Raw genomic sequence first — 19224 nt, 5'->3', positions numbered from 1 at the left:
GGAAACTATTTTTTCAGGACGTAACTAACCGGGGTGGGAGGTGGTGAAGGGAGACTCAACCATTCTTAGGGAGCTCTGATTTAAACCCAGAGGGCAGAAACAAGGGGAAGAGGAAAAGATGCACAGATGGCTCATTGTTTTCTCTCTCTTGGCATTCTTGCACTGCCACAGCGAAGGGCAATTGTTTTAAAGTCCCTGTTGCAAAGGGAGCTGTTGACTTTTCAGCTTTTACACGTCTCTGAAGATACAAACTGTAAACCAGCAGGGCTGGACATTGTCACTCTCTTGTTTTGGAGGGCAGTGCCCAGACTAAGGGCGTGGGGGCAGCTGTCAGGCAGCATCGCTCTGCAGGGGACCAGTAAAGAGCTTCAGCAGCACAGGAGAGCACAGGGTGAGGGGATGCACAATGGGGACTGGTGCAGAGCAGCATAACCAACTGAAAAAACACAGCATAAACCTGCAACGATACCCAGCATACAGTATAGTTTTCTTACAGCATTTTATTTTTTGTAGCAGATGATTCATTACTGCAAAGCAATATTCTGCCATTCCTATGCTGTTATTCTTTCTACTGGTGTGGCTCCTTCCTCTGCCTCCCCTGTGGATTGTCATGGCCTTTCTGGAGCAGGGGCCTTTTTTGGCATAGTTGATGAAAATAAACCATAAAGGCTGCTGTTGTTATGAATAAGGCTCAACGGGGGAATTTTACCAGTAGAACTACAGCAATATAATTATACTGGTAGACTGGTTACAGTAAATTTCCTCATGAAGACAAGCCTTAAGTTGACATTTCCTAGCTAAGTTGAATCCATATGTATAGTGTTATTACACGAAAAATAATGTGTCTCTGGGCCTTGAATTCTTTTTTTACCCAGAAGAGTAACATTAGCAGAAAAGCAAGGAAGTTTGTTTTCAGAGATGAATGGGGATTTTTGGTAACAGAACTGCTGTGATGAGTTGGATGCTGAACTTTGTTTTACTGAGTAAGTTGTTCCTTGGAAATTGAGCAGGAGCATGAGGAATGCTTGTGCTTCTCATGCTGAAACCTGAGTGGTACTGAAACATGTGGTAAGTTAACATCTCTCTCCCAGCTTCACTCCTGTTCGTAAGAGAAACTGATCCAGTGCACAGTTTCCATTGCTGGTTTGACTGAGAGGTGAAATAGTTTACTTTTTAGGTGTAATCCTGGACCCACTGTGAAATGAGGAGGGGAAGTGTTTTTTTCCTCCCTTTCTTATTCTAAAGAGACCGAGATTTGTTTTATCCTCTTGTGTTTGTTTTGTTTTTAATCTTGCAGTAGGTAGAGTACATGTATTTTTGCAAGTCAGGTGTTTATTTGTAAAAATAAAAAAAATCAGCCTTCAATGTGTGCCTCTGGAAGTTTCTAAACAGTCAAAAGAATGGTGGTCTTTCAGGAGAAGCTTAACTCTTAATGGAGATAAAAATAATAATAATACAGTGGACTTTTCCTTGCAACTGTCTTTGTTGTTGTTGTTTGGTATTAGGGCTTGTTTCCCAGGGCTGTTTCCCTACTGTTATGTTGGTTGAGACTTCTGATGGTGCTCATTAGTATGTTGTTTTTTTTAATGCGCTCTTTGTAGTGAAGACTTAGACTAGATCTAAGGCTAGATAGCACCTCAGTGAGTAAGGAAGTGTCTTGATTTCTGCAGCTAATGAAATAAAGCATGAAGGATTGGGTCCCAGATCCAGTAGGTTACACAGCTGTCTTAACTCCAGTTGAAATTTGGCCTTCAAGCTCCTCTGAGCTCCTGAATACTTTTTGTGCCTTAAGCTCATTTATTGCATTGACAAGAACTTAATTGTGCAGGAATCCTTAAATGTGCTGAAGGCTCTGATGAGGTTATTTCCTATGTTCTTCTTTTTACCTATGCTTGTAAACCAGTGTCAAAGTAATGGGAGATGCTGTGGTGTTTGTGCTCTACCTGTTGGAGCCTGAGATTTCTAAGCAGTGTGACAGACAACAAACTAGCTGTAACTGCCAGTGCAGCTTCTAGCATTGGGTTTTTCTCTTTCCACCCCCTATACTGCTTTTGAAAGCCTCCTTTGTTATGCGAATAAATTCCTCCCAGCAGCTGGAGAACTTTCCACCGTAGGAGCTAGAAAGGAGCCAGCAGACACTGCGAGGGTGCCCTTTTCCCAGCTGTATGTGCACAGCAGTACTGTCCTTCCCTGGCTGTACTGACTGCAGCTTGCTTTTTGCTTACGTCCTCTCAGAGCTGAGCCATTAGGTTAAGTTTTTGAGGCACTTGATTATTCTAGTTATTCTATCCAACCCTCTAATCACTTGATTTCATATAGATATGTATCTATTTTAATTCATATTTTGGGAAACAAGGGTGAAATGATTTGGTCTTATCAGTTTGGTGATGGCTGGTCAAACCATTGCCAACTGCTGTGGCAACATGTTTGCACTGCAGTACAGAAAATAAAAAGAAAACTGCCCTCACGTAGACATCTTTTTTCTGGGGTAAAGGGTGATGTATTCCTTGCAGCCTCCTGTTTCATATTTTGGTGTTTTAGTCATTTCCAACTTTCAGTATTTGTTCATGCTGTGTAGAATATGGAGTTAATTTCCCAGCTTTTGTGACCTTTATAGCCAGAATATACGAGCAGTTACTATATCATTGGTGTGTCACGTTACCATCTTAAGTGGGGAACAGTGTTGCTTTACATCTGAGAATTAAATTCTGAAGGAACTCAGAGTAACTGGTGGAGGGTGACAGGTTCTAGAGGAGGGATTCATACTTAGATCACCCAGATGCTGTTTCGGGTCTGTAAAAGTATTCTACAGTTCCTTATTCAGTGCTAATAACGGAGCAGATCTCTTTGGCACTGACAGAGGCGTTACAGCCTTCTGCCCTTAATCTACGTGCATACTGTTTGTGCACGTACGGCTGTGTGCTGGCACTCTCCAGAATGAGAGGATAATGCTTCCAAGCCCCTGGAGCTCAAAGGGATTAACTCTAGCAGTGAAGCAGAATCCTGTCCTTCTTCCAGATACCACTACTTTCATGGCAGGGACAGCCAAACCTCAAGAAGCTACCCCTTAAATTGCCTTCATTTCCAGCTGAGCACATTGAAGTGACCTGAAAACTGATGGTGGTTTATTGTAACGTGCTGGGCTGGAGACAGCCTGGTTCTGGAGCTGGTTCATATGTGGGTGGGCAGGAGCTGAAAGCAGCAGCCACTTCTGTCACAACGAGGTTAGCTTGTGTGTGAATTATCAACTGGGGGTCCTGTTGGTTTTTTTGGACATGGTGCCAGTAATGAAAGTTCCTACCTGCGTCCTTGGCTGTAATGCTTTGCAGGATACTTGGGCTGTAAGAGCCCTTTGATAGCTTCTGGTTAAGAGAGGTGGCTTCCACAGCCTCACAGCTCCTGGGTTTGATGGCTATCGTATTTTCCATTGTGTCACTGCCGAGTGGTAGATCAATGAACCACAGCTCTGTTTTCATCCTCGCCAGCTGCAAAGCAATTCACAAATTTCCCTCAGAAAATATATACTTGGATAGGTGTAAGTGGCTCCTACATGGGTATTTCAGAAAGCTGGAAGACCTGCTTGCAAAGAGCTGCATCTGTTTGGGTTTAGATGTCAGAATGATTTTCTAAAAACAACTGCAGTTGTTGTTTCTAGAACAAGTTGCCATTTAACTGATGGCAAATAGATTTGATGCAACATACAGTGAAAGCCATCTCCAAGCAATGGCTCTGCTGTAGCTGGATGTCTTGAGTCATGTGTTGCTTACTTGATTTTACATTAAAAGAAGCCTTTGAGCATATGTTCTTTTTGCATTCATATTTTCCCTTTTTCTATGGAAAGCATTCTCTTACAGCAAGGTAGAAAAGAGTCCAGTAAGGCACTCCGTGCAGGTTCAGGGCAGTGAGAACTCGTGGAATTTCCTGCTGAGCTCTCTGAAGAGATAACCATCTGATGGCTAGATAACCATCCCTGCATTTGTCTGATGCTTTTATGTTTTTCTTCAAAACTGAAGCTTTCTTCGATGCTAGAAGACAATCCATGAGAGTATGTGAATAAGCAGGTGTGTTGGGGCTGAAACTCTTCCGGGTGCTTTTTAAGCCTTTCATGTTGGGGGGCTGCTGTGCGTACTGCCAAGGCTCTCAAATGAAACTTCTATATGGTTTGACAGCTGCACTAAAAACAACCATTTCCTGTTAGGCAAAATGGTGGGGGTACTGGGAGAGTCATTTCTTTGTCCCTTAACTTCTGGAATCTGCAAATGATTTTGCTTGTAGTGATGGGATAGGGTGCAAGTGCCTGGAACCTGAATTCAGGAGGCTGAATCTGAGCAGACTCATCTGTGGCACAGCATCCAGTGCCCAATGTTCTGCCCTGGAGATGAGATGTTGCTCCAGGGCTCCCCTTGGTTTCAGGCAGGAGATTGCCCTTTGTGATGCTGTTCACAGGCAGATGTGAGCTGGGGAAGAGAAGTGGCCTCTTTTCTTAGAGAAAACCTGTGAAGTCTTGACAGGTCAGCTCACTTGTTATGTAGCTCCCTGTTGCTAATGGTAATATCCTTACTGATAGGAGACCCCTGGGATGGTTGCTCTGTTCTCGCAGTGCTATGGGCCTGTCTGCTTGGGTTATCTGGCTCTTCTTGTAACTCAGTGCCCTAGCAGGCTGATCCCTACTACTGAGAGCTGTGGATGCACAATTGCTGGAACTTTTTTTTTTTTGAGGTAGAATTAGGACTATGATGAAAATAACAGCAGCTCTTATTGATGCCAGAGTTAGAAATGTTGATGATATTGTATTTCTGCAGCCCTCAAAACAACAGCAGAGTGGCTCACAAACAGCAGAGCAAGAGGCTTGGTAGAAGACATTAAGAAATACAATAAAGAAGTTAAAGCTAGGGGCAGTGTGTTTCCCCAGAAGTGGAAGTGATGAAGCTGGAAACTGAAGCTGGCCTCATTCAGTGGTGCATTGTGAGCCTGTTCTTGCTTCCCTTCCCAGAGAAACACCTTTTATCTCACTGCAGTTGCTGGGTGCAGGGCTGTAATTTTTGAAAACTCAGTCCTAACTATTCTCACAGACCTGGAAAGAACTTTCTTGTTGTTCCTTGGCTGAGATAAATGTAGAGAAGGGCCAGTGTTTCCTTCTGTGAACTTCCATTTTGGGGGCTTATACATCTTATATAAATATATCTGCTTACTCTTTCTCTCTTGAAAAATAAACACCTAGTACACTATGCTCCTTGTCCAGTGCTGTGTTGCTTTTAGAAGCAGCATTTCAGAAATACTGCTGTTTCTCACTGCAACAGAGCAAATCTTTTCTAGTTCCTTGCAAAGGAGAGAATGAAAATACTTTGTCAGATAGCTTCGATTTAAACTGAAAAGCCTCTGGCTTTCAGAGCTGCCTTTAAAGCAAAAGGCTAGTTTGGCTTTTGATCCTCTTAAGCTGACTTATTTGATGTGAAAAATGCCCTGGGTACTTCTGCAGAGGGGAGCAGCCTTTCAGTTCACTGTGTGTGGCTTCAGGAGGGGGCTGGCAGCATAGTGAGGGGGGGGCTTAGGAGGCTGCTGGCGCAGCTCTGTAAATAAAGGGGCCTCTATTTCTTTGGATTCTTTTGCTGGAACTAAATATCATGGTCAGTGAAACTCTTACCTCATTAAAGGAACAAGCCAGATGTCTTCAGTCTATGTGCAGTGCTGCACTGGGGTCTGATTTGCTGAGCAGATAAAGAGTTTTAAACCAAAGAACAGTGTGCAGTATATGACTTTGGCTTTTGAACGGTTTGTTTTTGTTCGTGTGACAAAAGAAGGTTTTGATATTAAGTGTAGGGTTGGATTTGACTTGGCAGATACCGGAGCCTTCCATTACCACTGTAGCCATAATATAAAACTATCTGATGGGTGCCAGTGGGCAGCAGCAAGCCAAGAATTTCTGCATCGCTGTTTGTTTTTGTGAAAACTCACATGGCTGCTGCAGAGCTGGGCTGGCAGTAGAGGTGATGCCCTCTCTTGTTGGAGGGGCAAAGCAATGGTAGACAGAACACAACCCAGGCTGTCTCCTTGTGCATCTTTGGGTTAAAATCGAGGACTTTTTTTTCTCTTAGTGTTGGGGGATAGTTTAAAAAAAAAAACCACAAAAAACAGCAACCATTGAGCAGAATCAAGGCATAGACCAAACTGTGTGAAATATTCAGATCTGTTAGTACAGAAACTCAATGCTGTGTTGCAACTTTCAGTTTATGTACCTGGGGCTATGTGTGGATACAAAACATGCTTTTTGAGGTTTCCTTCTGGCACATGCACTGTCAGTGCATTGGGTGGTTTGGCACTGCTCTCTTCCTGTAGAGCTGAGACACTTTGGGACTATTGTATTGAAACTGTATTCCTGAAGAAATGGTGCATGATGCCCTTCAGGGTTGGGGTGGAGAACTGTACTCCATCCAAGGCCTAAATTGGCTGTCGTCTGAACTGAGCACCTTCAGATTTAAAAGAAGGAAAGTAATAATAATAAAAATAGAGAATCCAACCAAAATAAAGGAAAATAAATGACTTCAAAACCTACCCCCTGGTGTCTATCTCCCTTGCTCACAAAGAAGCTGACACCCAAGAGGGTTGAAGGCTTGCCAGTGTAGAACCAAAGCCTGTAATAAAGAGGTGTTACCTGCAGGGTTTACATGGGAGCTGGGGTCAGGGTAACCTGGGTGTAGTGTGGATGCTTTCCTGCCCACTTGGAGGGAAAGAAACAAAGAGAGGTGCAGGGAGCAGTGTGCCTCTGTATGAAGGTCTGTGAGCACAGCTCACTTTCGTGTGCCCTAGCAGGATGCTTGCAGAGTGTTTTGCAGGACTATGCATGTTCAAAACCACTGTGCACTACAGCTGGTAGGAGTGTTAGTTACTTTTTGGGTTATCTTCCCCAACTCTGTGTGTTAGGGGAAGGCTTAGAGACTTAGTCTCTGTCATTTGCTGTAACAATTTATTTTTAGCTTGCTGAGTGATGGTGGCTGGCCTGAAGAAGCCTGGTGATGGGGTTTCTTGGAAGCTTTGTGAAAACTGGGAGCTGGGGCAAGGAGCTTGATTTTGAACATCTGCAAGGTGTCATGCCTTTTAGAGTGGTAGTGTCCTAGTGTGCATTAACTTGTTTTTGGGGTCTCAGCTGATGAGCCCTCCCATTGCTGATAGGCTTCTGGAATAGGTGCACCTTTTGTCTTGTTGGTAAGCTTTGAACCAAAAGGAAAACAGTTGATCTCGGGAAAGAGTGACTGCCAGATACAAAGGAAGAGTCATCTTACCTTTGTGTGAGACCAAAAACTGTTACTTTCATTTTCCATTCTTAAGGTCTTGTATGTCTACTGATCTTTAGCTTCTTCTGAGGCAAACTGGGACCCGAGCCTGCTAGGATATCCATTGTGTTGAATACTTGCCATAGTCTTGTCTCAACTTCTGGTGATTTTGAGATTTATTCCAGGCCACTTTGTAATTGAACTGAGTGTCTGAAGGAAAGGCAACCCCAGAATCAGCAACTGGGCATAAAATTGACTTCATATATGGTGTGACATATATGGTGATCCCAGGATTGTAGGATTTATGGACAGTTGTTCACTGAGAGATTTTATGGTAGCTCTTGAAACCAATTTTGACTTATTTTAAAATAATATACTTTTTTGGATGAATAAAAGCAAAAGCTTTGGTGAAAACGCTAGCTGAAATTGACTACCCTCATTGCGTTCTGAAGGTTAATACTTCTTCCATTCTATGGAAGACTTGTTAAACAGAAATGACATTTAAATGATCACAGGTTTTTCAAGGCACCTGTCACAGATCTTCAAAAACCAAATAACTAAAATGAAACGGGCTCAGACCAAAGACATTACTGATGAATTGCTTTGAACAACTGTACAGTGCAGAGGAATTGCATCATCCTAACAAAGCAGTGTCATTTGAACAGCCCACGACCATTAACTATTCTAAAACATTTTAAATCTAATTCTTCACAGTTGCTTAACGTCTTAGAAGGAAAATAACTTACTGTTTATTTACTGATCTTTTGGTTTACGTGTCTTCTAGCAATTCTTCTCTTTTAAGGCTCCTGTGTTGTTTACAAAACAAAAGTCTGAGTAAAGTTGCCTGTCAGTTTTGCCATTTTGCAGCCATTGGTGTATTGTTGGTCAGCCTTGGTGCCCCTAGTGCTCATTTTGCTTCAGATTTGCTGAAAACCCACCTGAACACTTCTATTACTCATAACTTGCTTATGGATCAATGTGAAACATGTGAAGTCTTCTGTTAAGCAGCTATTTCTGTCTGTCCCCTGAAGTAGGGAGATCTGTGGAGGCAAAAAAATGCAGAACAAACACACAAAAAAAAACCCAAACCCAACAAACAAAAAACCAACACAAAAGCAAAACTTATTCAGAATGAGATTGTTGTTTCAGAACTTGCCTTGAAAGGAGGAAATTCAATAGGGAGCCATCCTACCCTCCAAAAAATTTAATTGTGTAAGTTCAGCTCAAAGGCTTTTCGCTAACTTTGATCCTTTCAAAAATTGACCCACTCATAATGCATTGCAGTTTATGGTGAATGCTTTTTCCTGGAATCGATCCCTGAATATTACCCACTTTGAAGCATTTTTGATTCTCCCTCTATGAAATACTTCTGTTGTTCTTTTGCTAACTGCTACACAAAACTAATATAAAACAACAGGTGCTTAATGTACAAAGTACAGCTTTGAATTTAGGAGGCCATCGCCACCCTGTACCAATCTTCTTGGCAGAACTGCATGTGTGATCACAGTACGCAGGTTTCACTGCCCATCCAAATTCCACTCTGTGATCCCTGACTGTCCATTTATTCAGTAAGCTCTTGCTTTTCTGTAGGAGCAAATGCAATTATTTGATTTGTTGCTTAAAAGTACATTTATTTCTTAAAAAAAGTACATTTATTTCTTAAAAGAGGTTTTATATGTACCAAATGACCGTTATGCAATGTGTTACCTGCTGTGTTTTTGGAGCATTTGCTTCTGTAGTACATCTAACTCAAATTCTTTTTTGTGGATAATACAGAAAGAAAAACAAATAGACATTTGGATATTTTCCCACAAATAAGTACTTATTTGCTATATTATTTACTTCTCTTCCTATTGTAAGTGTCTGACTTAGCCTTCCTGCCCTCTTGCTTTCAGACAGAGCTGTTCATTATCTCTGTGGACTCTTCAGTTCGGCTCTGACCTTGGGTATATTAACTATTTTTCTTATGTTATCTACAAGTCTACCACAAAACTTACCTTGAAGAGTCTTCAAAATAAAACTGCACTGAATCATGAAGGAGGTTCATTGATGTTTAAATTTGATTAATTTTAGTGCTCGTCATTAGTCAGGGTTGATATAAAGTATGTCTGCTCCAAACAACCTTGTTACTGTTGGAACACTCCTCGCAGCACTTGGATCTGGTCATGGCACTGCTAGTGATCTGTGTTTTTCAAATGGAAAGTGCTCTCATCGCTTTTCTTACTGCTCCCTTTGTCTGACTTTACTGGAGACGCAGTGTTAACGCTGTTGTGCATTGTATCTTTCATGTGTGTCAGCAAGGTACCAGCATCCAAGAAGTTCACAAAGTTTCTCCAGAGAATTTGCCGATCTTGGACAAGGAGATCTGAGTTTGCTAACGATAGTGGCTTATGAAAGTTTCTGTGAGGAGTCTTTATGCTCAGAATAAATCCTTTTTTCTTAAACCTGCCTTCTTGGAACAGCTACAATGAGGGGTGTGATGACAGGGTTAGAAAGAAAGCTGGTGTCCTCACCTTGCTTCTGAGTTTGTGAGCCTAGATATTTGCACGAGGTTTCTCATTTTCACAGGTTGAATGCAGTAGTTTTAGCTGCTGGGGACTTGGATCTTTCCTGTACTGAGAAATGCAAAATTCAGGATTGTGAAGGACTAGATTTCTTGAAGCAGTGTAGCATGATGCTTCTACCCTGATGCTTCTACCCTTCTACTCTGATGCTTCTAATATGAATTTATTCTCCTGGGAAGACCTCCTCAGATCAAACCAGATAAATTGACATCTGTCTCTGTCAAACTGGGGAAGTGGCCAGATGTCCTGATTTATTAACTGTAGTTGTGTTGTTCAATGCCTTTCCTCTGTTGTCCTCCTAGATACAGAAAGAGAAGGTGCACAAAGCATATTGGTTTAAAATAAGACTTTCTGTATCGTGTGAGAGATCATTAAATTCCTGCCTGTGTCCTCTTGATTCCTTCCCTGCTGAGCATCTACAGTCCAGAAACAAGCTACTGTTTCAACTGAGAATCTAACTACTCAATACTTAAGGTTGCATCCCACTTCTGATTGTATAGAAATTTGAGTTCACAAGAATGGAATAGTGTTTTATGTTGTGTGATTTCTTCAGTGTTCCCATTTAGGAAAGTGTAATTAGGGCAGCTATCTGTGCAAAATTTGCAACTTTCTTTTAAAAGCAGAATCAGCCTGCTAAAAATCATACTTCTTGTGCAGAAGAAGTCAAGATTCCATGACATTATTCTGGCTGGAAACATTACTATGGTTGTTATCTTTGAAATGATCACATCTGATAAACTATTGATGTTCTGCCATTTGAGCTAGCAGAGAGTGAAATAAGAGAATGTGAAAAGAACATTCAGCCTTTTTCTATAGTGCTAATATTGAAGACTGTTCTCATTAATGAAAATGTTAACTTTTCATTTTTCATTCACTGCAGGTTTACAGGAACAGATGGACCAAGTGGTTTCGGATTTGAGTTGACATTTCGACTAAAGAGAGAAACGGGGGAGTCTGCTCCACCTACCTGGCCAGCAGAGTTAATGCAAGGCTTAGCAAGATACGTCTTCCAGTCAGGTACTGCAGGGATAATCTGTTCCTTCATGCTTTGTTGCTTTCATTCAGAAGGGCTGCATCTGTCATATGGTGCTACAGTTGCATCTCGCAGTTGCTTGGTCAAATCTTTTGATGTTTTTTTTTTTTTGCATGCAAACATTTGAGCTTGCTGGGTGATGATGAGATCTCTTCCATCAACGCCATTTGTTGGGTGCAAAACCCAGCTGCTGTTTGGATAATTTCATATCGCTGATATTGAGAAACTGAAGGTACAGAACAGTAATAATGGGAAAAGAACAGTATAGGCAGTGGCACTCTTCCTATGTTGTTTGTTTCAGCTATTCCTTGATGAGAGAAGATACTGTAAGTATCTTGCTTGCTTATCTTGAAATGGCTGAGGTGCACACATCTGATAAGGTCTTGCTTCTCAGCAGAAGGGCTTTAACTTCTAAAACAATTGGTGTATAAGTAAGAAGATGGGAAAGGCATAGAAGTTGTCAGATGCCAGAGCTGGGAATGAAAAAGAACTGTCACAAGATCTGAATGAAAACATTTGAAGAATTTTTTTTTAATCTAGCTTGAGGTTCTTTACAGGTAAAGTACCTCCCCAATAAATGATTATTGAATTTGTAACATTTGGTACTTGCCCTGTTGGTTAGTAAATTGCTCAGTAACTCCTGGTTCCACTGCAGGTTTTCAGTCAGCTGGCTGACTCTCAAAATGGAAGGGTCCAGGTGCAAACAAGATTGATTGCTCTGGTAACTTGTCATACATCAGTGTGATGGTGGTAATTCTTGTGGGTTTGTTTTTTCTAAATATCTACTGACAGAGACCAATGTCATCAAAGATTACTGCTCATCTTCATACTGGGATTGTCTTTTGTGCAGTTTAAAATGATATAAGAATTTTTAACCTTTGTCGTGCAGCTGTCTTTTCCAATTACTATCTAAATTTGTGCTCACCTGTAATCTTTTATATCTTGATTTTTCTTTGCTGATCTTACGCATCTGAGTTTACATTACTTTAATAGTTTTTACCATTGTTTGGGGCTCCTATCTTGCCTAAATTGTACAGTAACTTTTTAGTTCTAACCATGCATACTCATATTTTTTATGTGTGGACTGCAGAATCTGGAAGAAAGCATCTGTCTCTAGCACTTCCCTTTCCCTTTCAAGTATAGTACACAAAGTGTCATGTGTTAAATTGTATTGTGTGTAGGACTGTTTTTGTAGCCTTTAATGTTATCCAGTTGGTATGGTCCCTGCTACAGTAATGTCAGTGCTTTATATTTGCACACTGAACAACCTCCAGTAGTGCAGTTGCTTGTCTCAGCCTTTCCATGGATGAGAAAATGTGTGCAGAGTGAGGTGAGATTTGGCAGGGCAAAATATAGGACGAAAATCTCAGAGACTGAGCTGGTGCTGGAGGCAGAAACTTCCCTGGTTTGTGCAACAGCTCTGGAACAACTCTTCCTGGTAGATGAGGTACTGCTTTCTGCTTCACAGTATTATCGAGCCAGTGTAAATGTTAATACGCTGCTGAGAAGAGTTTTGCTAAGCAAAGGATTGTTCTACTGAAGATTTCTCAAGTTTCCTGCACTGATGCCATCTCATCTTTCTGACCTCAAAGCAAACAGTTTTCAGACTGGAAAGAGCAATTGTACCCATGTGTGTTAGTCTCTGACATGAACTTGAGTATTATCTTCTGCTTATCCTTGCTGATTTTGACTATCTACTGTGACTCTTGAAAGGCACTGCTCAAACATGCTTTAATAGTTTTTAGCCTCTGGGTATTTAGCTCTCAATTTACATTATTAAAAGAAACCCAGAGTATGTATGAATCATAAATCGACCCCTTTATTCAAACTGAATGTGAGCCAACAGTATGCTCACCATGCAGCAGGCAAGCCACATACTGGGATGCATTGAGAAAAGCATGACCAGTGGATTGAGGGAAGTAATTACCTCTTCCACTTAGCACTTGGAAGGTCTTGCTTAAAGTGCTTGGTCTGGTCTGGGGCATAACAGTGTGAGGGGCTGAGAAACCAGGGAGTGCTGTAGATCATGTAACCCTGGAGGAATTCTGGTTTGGTTTGTGGGGAGATGAGGGTTGGCCTAGCAGGAGCCAACTGCAGTTGGAAAGGTAGCTAGTAGATGCAGGGCTCAGTTTTGCTTTTAAGTTGGTGTTTTACAATACTTAATTGCTCAGATTTTAGAACTTGAAAGCTGCCATGTACTTATAGGGGCATAATTCTTCCAAAACCCAATCAGCGTTAAGCAAGGTGCCGCACTATTGCATCGTTTCATCTGATAAAAGGTTCCTTTTTGCTCAAATTGTCCTGTGACGTTTGGAGTGATTGTCAAATACAATGATGAGCATTGTTTGACTCCAGTGTACATACTTTGTTGTTGTCTTGTTCAGTTGTTTAAACGTCTGCGGTGTCTCTTTAGTACTTCAGATAGCCTTAAAAATATTTGATGAACCAAGACAGCTTGAGGAACACTTGTTAACCTACTTGAAACAAGAAGCAAGAAAAAAACCAAACTGGCATTTACTTTTTGGGTAGGTTCCAGGCACTTTGGCTTGTCAAAGGATTGTTTACTTTGAAAGCTATGCTGAGAGCTGAATTCTTATCTCTTGTGTAGCAAGCCAGTATTTTGGTTATAGATGTGCTTTGCTGGGTCCAGTTGTATTTATGGGAGAGTACGATGTAGTTATGCTCCTGCTGAGCCTGAGCATTTTCAGCTTCTGCTGATTGAGCTGAAGGCTGATCTAGCAGCTACTGCTGTCTTAAATCTTGATACTGTGTACTGGAAATTCAAAATGTATCTCATTGCAGGTGGTGTATTTTTGTAACAGAGGCTGTTATGGAAACAATTAAACAACATTTGTTTGCCTCTCTCCTGCTCTGTGGCTGTACTTCTGTGTCTTCTGCATTGAATTTCAGACCTCCTTGAGCCTCCGCTTTCCTGTTCGTTGTAACGAACACTTGATGCTTTGTGCTTTTGATTAAATGGCACTATTTCCCTTCCTTCAAGAAAACCAAGATTGCAAGTCTCGAAAAAAAGTTTTTGTGGCTTTATCTGTTCTTAATTTTATCACTGTTTGACCATGACCACAAATTCCAACTCTTGTTATTTTTAGCCTGTAAAAAGAAACAACCCTGCAAACCTTGAAAATGAAACTTTGCACATTTCAGTGACCTGAACTTGTCATGGTTCGTGAGTATACTGGGAATGTCTGGTGGTAGAACCAATTTATACTTCTCTTCAAACAGAGAGGAGGAAACTCTTTTCTATGGAAATTTTATTCAGGATTTGTTACTATTGTTAACTCTTCGGGTACTGCAGAATTAGAGTGCATGATTGGGATACAGTGGCTGTGGGTTTTATTTTCCTGAAATTTAAATGTGCTTTTTTTCTCTCTGTGGTGAAATTTGTTTTTCACTGTGTATACATCACGAGGGCACTGTATTGATGCAGAGTGGAAACAAATGCATTGTTTAAGAATTCATGCGGCTGAAAGAAAAATCTTCAGCTGTAAGGTACAGAATTTGGAGAACTTGTCTGACAAACAAAGGCATGAGATTTATAATTGGTCAGTTAGACTTTGGCTCCTAAGTAACCAGTAGGAATATGTTTAGGGAGTAATGGAAGTTCCTGTCTGGATTTATCAAGAATAAGTGGAAATAAACTAATTATGTGTCGTAGGAATGGACACCACAGAATGCAATGAATGTTGGTTACCTTGATAGCAGTGACACTTTGGACATAAGTCTCATGTAACAGGCATGTGAGCAAGCCAAGAAAACATGATATTGATTTTTAAAAAAAGGAGATGCAGTACTGGTTAGATATCTCAACTTGAGTAGTTGTCTATGTGTTGTCATCAACCAGAGAAGATGGGTAGAGTTGGCATTCCTCTGAAGTCTGTCCTAGGGCTGATGCAATTTGGGATTGATCAGGATGATGTGAAGTATCCTGACAAAACTTGCAGGCGCAAAGCACTATGTCATTTGGAGTGGAGTTCAGAGCAACTTTTGCAAAGTGAGGAGGTGATCTGGAGGCCTGTGTTCAGGAAGGCTGGTAAGGTGCAACAAGTGTAAGTTCCTGTGCTTCCTCGGGAATAATCTAATGCACAGTTAGCAGCTGGGGATGGACAGGCAGAGGCAGCAATTTTGCAAGAAAAAGAAGGCAATTCAGAGTTGATTTCACCAATGAGCAAATAAACCAACACTCTAAGAGGGAAGCAGAATTGTTCTGATGCATAAATAGAACTGTTCTGTATATTGTATGGAATGCATACAGTACGCTGCTGTCAGCACCTCAGGAGGAAATTGTAGAGGTCTGGTTTGGGGCAAAAGGATTCAAGTCAGATACACCCCAGTAAGGTCTGGTGGAGAGCAGTAAGAATGATTTTAAGATCAAGAAAATATGACCTGAGGAGGAATAATCAAAAGAGTTGCATTTGTTTAGTCTAGGGAAGAGAAAACGAGGGGAAGATAGGAGTACTGTTTTTGTGTGCCAACAGGATAGGAGAGACTACTAGGTAGGCTTGCAGCTTGTCATTAGGAAAATCTTCACTAAGTGCAGTGAAACGCCAGAGAATTGTAAACTCCCCATCGCTGCATACCTTTGAAAGCAAGTTGAAGTACTGTTCATGGATGTTTGTCAGGAAGAGCTGATCCTTCCTTTAGAGGAAGGCAGAGTAGGAACCAGCTCTCCTTTATTGTCAATGTCTTGATGATTAGATGCCTTCAGATCTTTTATTCTTCTGGTTCTGTAAATACACAACTTATCTTTCTCATGGTTTCCTGATTACTAGTGCACTAAAAGATTTAGAAATTTTTGAAGTCTCAGACAATTTAGAAGTTGAATCTTAAGTGTTTAACCGTAGATTGAGACAGTAGTAGGGAGCTGCTTGTGTCTGGGGAGCTGCAAAATAGCAATAATGAAATATACAGGCAAAGGAAGTAAGTATGTAAGTTGCAATTTCCAGGCGATGATTTAATGCAGATTTCAGGAGAAAGTTGCTTAAATGCAGCAGAGGCAGTTGTCGGATAACCTTGACTATATTATTCCCTAGAAAAATGTATTACACCTTTGGAAAGTGCATTGGACAGAACTGATTCCAGCAGATGCATGATGAGTTACACTTATCAGTAGTAGTGTGCCAGCACAGTGACCAAACAAGCAATAGATTGGGGCTTTTTCTTGACAAACCCCCTTTCTTGGCATGTATGACCCTCTGTACTTCACTATGAGGGATTCCCTTTCCAAAGAATTTAGTATGAAGTGTCTTGTCCTCTAGTTATTACCATGAAACCTGTAGGAACTCAATGTCTCTGAACTCCTGTCCCATTCTGTCATGGTTCAGGTCCATAGGCCAACTTTCCAAAATTACTGGAAGGGAAAGGATGCACCAGAGCACTTAAGACAGCATGGGCTTGTAAGCCTTCAGAAACCAGGCTGCATAGCAGGTCTACGCTGAGGTATATCTAGCTTCTTGTGGTTATCTCTGACAGATAGTGCTTTTCTCAGGTAGAATTTACTGTCTGATCGATAACTGTAGTCTGAGAAAATGCATACGCTGATCCTGCCTATGTCATTATTGCTCTGAATCAATGTGAGTGAATTATGCTAGCTTTATTGCCTTGGTTTCCCTTCTGGTAAATGAGCATGATTATAGGAGTGGTAAGGACTGCAGCGGAAGATGCTCTCTTATTCAGCAGTTTTCCTCTGATTTAAGTTAGTTTAATCCCAGCCACAGAGGCACTTTGCACTTGACAGGCAGTATAACTTTTACACTGAAAATGAGACTCAATGGGATTAAGTGATTTGGCTGGGGTCACAGACCTGAAGCCATTATGCTAGCAAATGCTTTGACACCTGTTGCCCTTGCTTAACCACTAGACCTCATCTTCAGCTCTTCAGGAGTTTAGCAGGCTTCAATGTGTAGCCTCAGTGACTCTTTCCTTGCTGACATGTTTTCAAACACTCTCAATGCTGGCCAATTTCTGTGTGCAAAAACAAAACAAACTCCTTGCTTCCTTGAATACAAATGAGGCTTGACTAGCTTGTTTGTCAAACTGTTTATTTCTTCCCAATAGGATAACTAAAGCCAAATAAAATCTTCCAGTAATTCATAGGCTTTCTTTTTTTTTCCCCTGACTGTGCCTTTATGCCTTTAATCCTAGGCTGATTTATTGTTCTCTTCTGGTTGCTATGGCTTTGTAAGATATATATTTTTCTATCATCTGTTTGTAATATTGACCAGTTTCCAGTGTGGTGCTGGCCCTGGCTTCTCCCTCGTATTCCAGGGTTTTAGATTAAAAATGGGCAGATTAACTGTGTTTTTTACTCCACAAAGTAATATAAATCAACACAAATTTCATTTCAGCAGAACCTGTTACACAGTGAACTCTGTGCAGATGCAAAAACCAGTGTGGTGCCATTGTAGAGCAGCACTCGGCCTGCTGCCGCCTGTAGGTGGGTGGGATTCAGCCGGGCAGGCAGGTTGTGCGTGTTGGTTCTGCATGGAAACATTGTGTCCCTGGTTCCAATTTAACCCCAGTTTGTTGTGGCCAAGAGCTCTCATCATCTGATAGTTATTCAGTGGTCCATGAGAAATTGGTTGGGTTTTAGCCTAGTTCCTCGTAGACGTTTCCCATAAAACAAGCTGTTCTGTGAGCAAAGCGCACATCCTTTTTACGTATTTGCATCCTCACTCTTTCCTGTCCTGCAGCACTGCAGTAAATCCTCTTCTCCCTGTGCTGCTGCCCATGAGCTCACCTCCCCAATGTTTCTGACTCCCCATCTCTGAAACCAGCCCCAGCACATCCCCTCTCCTCCAGCTGGGATCTACGTGCTGTGGCCAGCTTCACGTGCTATGCTCACTGTTGGAACCAGGCAGCTCCACATGGGTGCTCAGCAGCGTGCCTGGTAGGATGGGCAGAGCTCTGTCCTGTTAGGTGTTGCAGCACTGGTTGTAGAGGGACCCAGCTCCTTTTTTTTTTTTTTTTCCCCTTGTAGACCACAAATAAAACTTGTGCAACACTGCAGCTATTAGCAAAGCTGCTGATCAGCCACATCGTAGTGAAGAGACCTCATGGAAAATAGTTTTATCTTAGAAAAGATGCTTCTAAGAGGAGACATTGTGTAGAAGTATAAATACACATTCTTTTGAAATACTGTCCCAGGATTGCACAGAGAAAATACTAAAGCTAGGACTACACTTACTCTTACCTTTTTATTTCTGTTCCTGTTCAGGTTGCTCTAGGTCTGAAACGTGGGCTGGCAATAACTGCCTAGCAGCCAAACAGTTCAGTACAGGTGCTGCCAGGCACAGCTGGTGGCATTTACTTGCTTTGCCTGCATGCTCCCATAACTGGCTCAGAGCAGTGCCAGCTGCAGCAAACCCTCCTTCTGCACCCTGCGAGTCATCAGCTTGTCCTGACTGCCCTCAGCTTGCTGCCTGTGCGTGCAGCTATAAGTCACCAGAACTTGTACCTGAGATCTTGGTGCTGGGCACCTGGTGAGGCACTTTCCAACACTTTTTCTCTGATATAGTTTTTCTGGTTGTTGTTGCGTTTTGGTTTTTTTTAAGTGACTGTTCTGGGTTTGGTCCATCAAGGCCCATTGAAACTGTAGTATAGCTGTTCTTTTCCATTCTCAAAGAAACATCCTTTGGTTGGTTTTTCTTAAAGTCATGGCAGTTCTACCATCTATTAGGACTCTAGAGGAAGTGTAGCAGTACTGATTACACAGTATCCTTGCTCTCCAGTACAGGAAAGGAGGAAGAGGATGGACCCTGGCACTGGTGACACTGAGGCTGACACGCAGGTCAGCATGCAGTGTTGCCTCTAACAAATTGAAGTGCAGTTTCCTCTTTGCATGCTTCCAGAACTTAATGTTGTTTGTCTTTTTGTGTGGCTGTGATTTTGGGCACCTTCTGAGCACAGTTCCATTCCTCTATGCTCACGAGGCAGGGATGTGCACCCAGCTCCATGGTGCAGTGAGGTGCTGAGGGAGGAGGGAAGCTGTAGTTGTTACAGAGGAGCTGTGGTGCTTTCCTTGGCAGTGAGCTGGCACACACCTGGCTGCCAATCATTCCTGTGTGAGCCAGAGAAGCGTTTTCAGATCTTGGAGGGCAGGAAGCAATGAAGCAGAACTGCAGGTGTGACTGCTGTGCAGCACTGCTGTCACAGCGTAGTTGGTACGCTCCCTCGCATGTTGCCCCACTCATTCTTCTGGCAGCATAAAGGGAATGGCCTGACCTCAGGTTTTGGATGGCTGACTGTACTTGGCTTCTCTTTCTATTCAGAAGAGGCAGGGTGCTGCCTCTCTGTAGTACTGCAGATGTCCCAGCATGGGGCTGCATCCTGCCTGTTGTTA

The 19224-nt window shown here is 42.0% G+C and overlaps 1 protein-coding gene across 3 annotated transcripts in view; it reads left to right on the top strand.

Moving 5' to 3' along the window:
- Positions 1-19224, top strand: part of SUFU (SUFU negative regulator of hedgehog signaling) — an 85581-nt gene that overhangs the window by 12663 nt on the left and 53694 nt on the right. For all 3 annotated transcript variants that reach the window (XM_065747034.1, XM_065747033.1, XM_065747032.1), the window contains exon 3: positions 10716-10852. In XM_065747034.1, the coding sequence (XP_065603106.1) occupies positions 10716-10852 (137 nt within the window). The remainder of the gene's footprint in view (positions 1-10715; positions 10853-19224) is intronic.

The sequence above is a fragment of the Cyrtonyx montezumae genome, unplaced genomic scaffold (genome assembly GCF_038088225.1).
Source record: "Cyrtonyx montezumae isolate F1298 unplaced genomic scaffold, pur_monq_1.0 scaffold_4, whole genome shotgun sequence".
NCBI lineage: Eukaryota > Metazoa > Chordata > Aves > Galliformes > Odontophoridae > Cyrtonyx > Cyrtonyx montezumae.
This window is presented reverse-complemented; position numbering and strand designations above follow the sequence as displayed.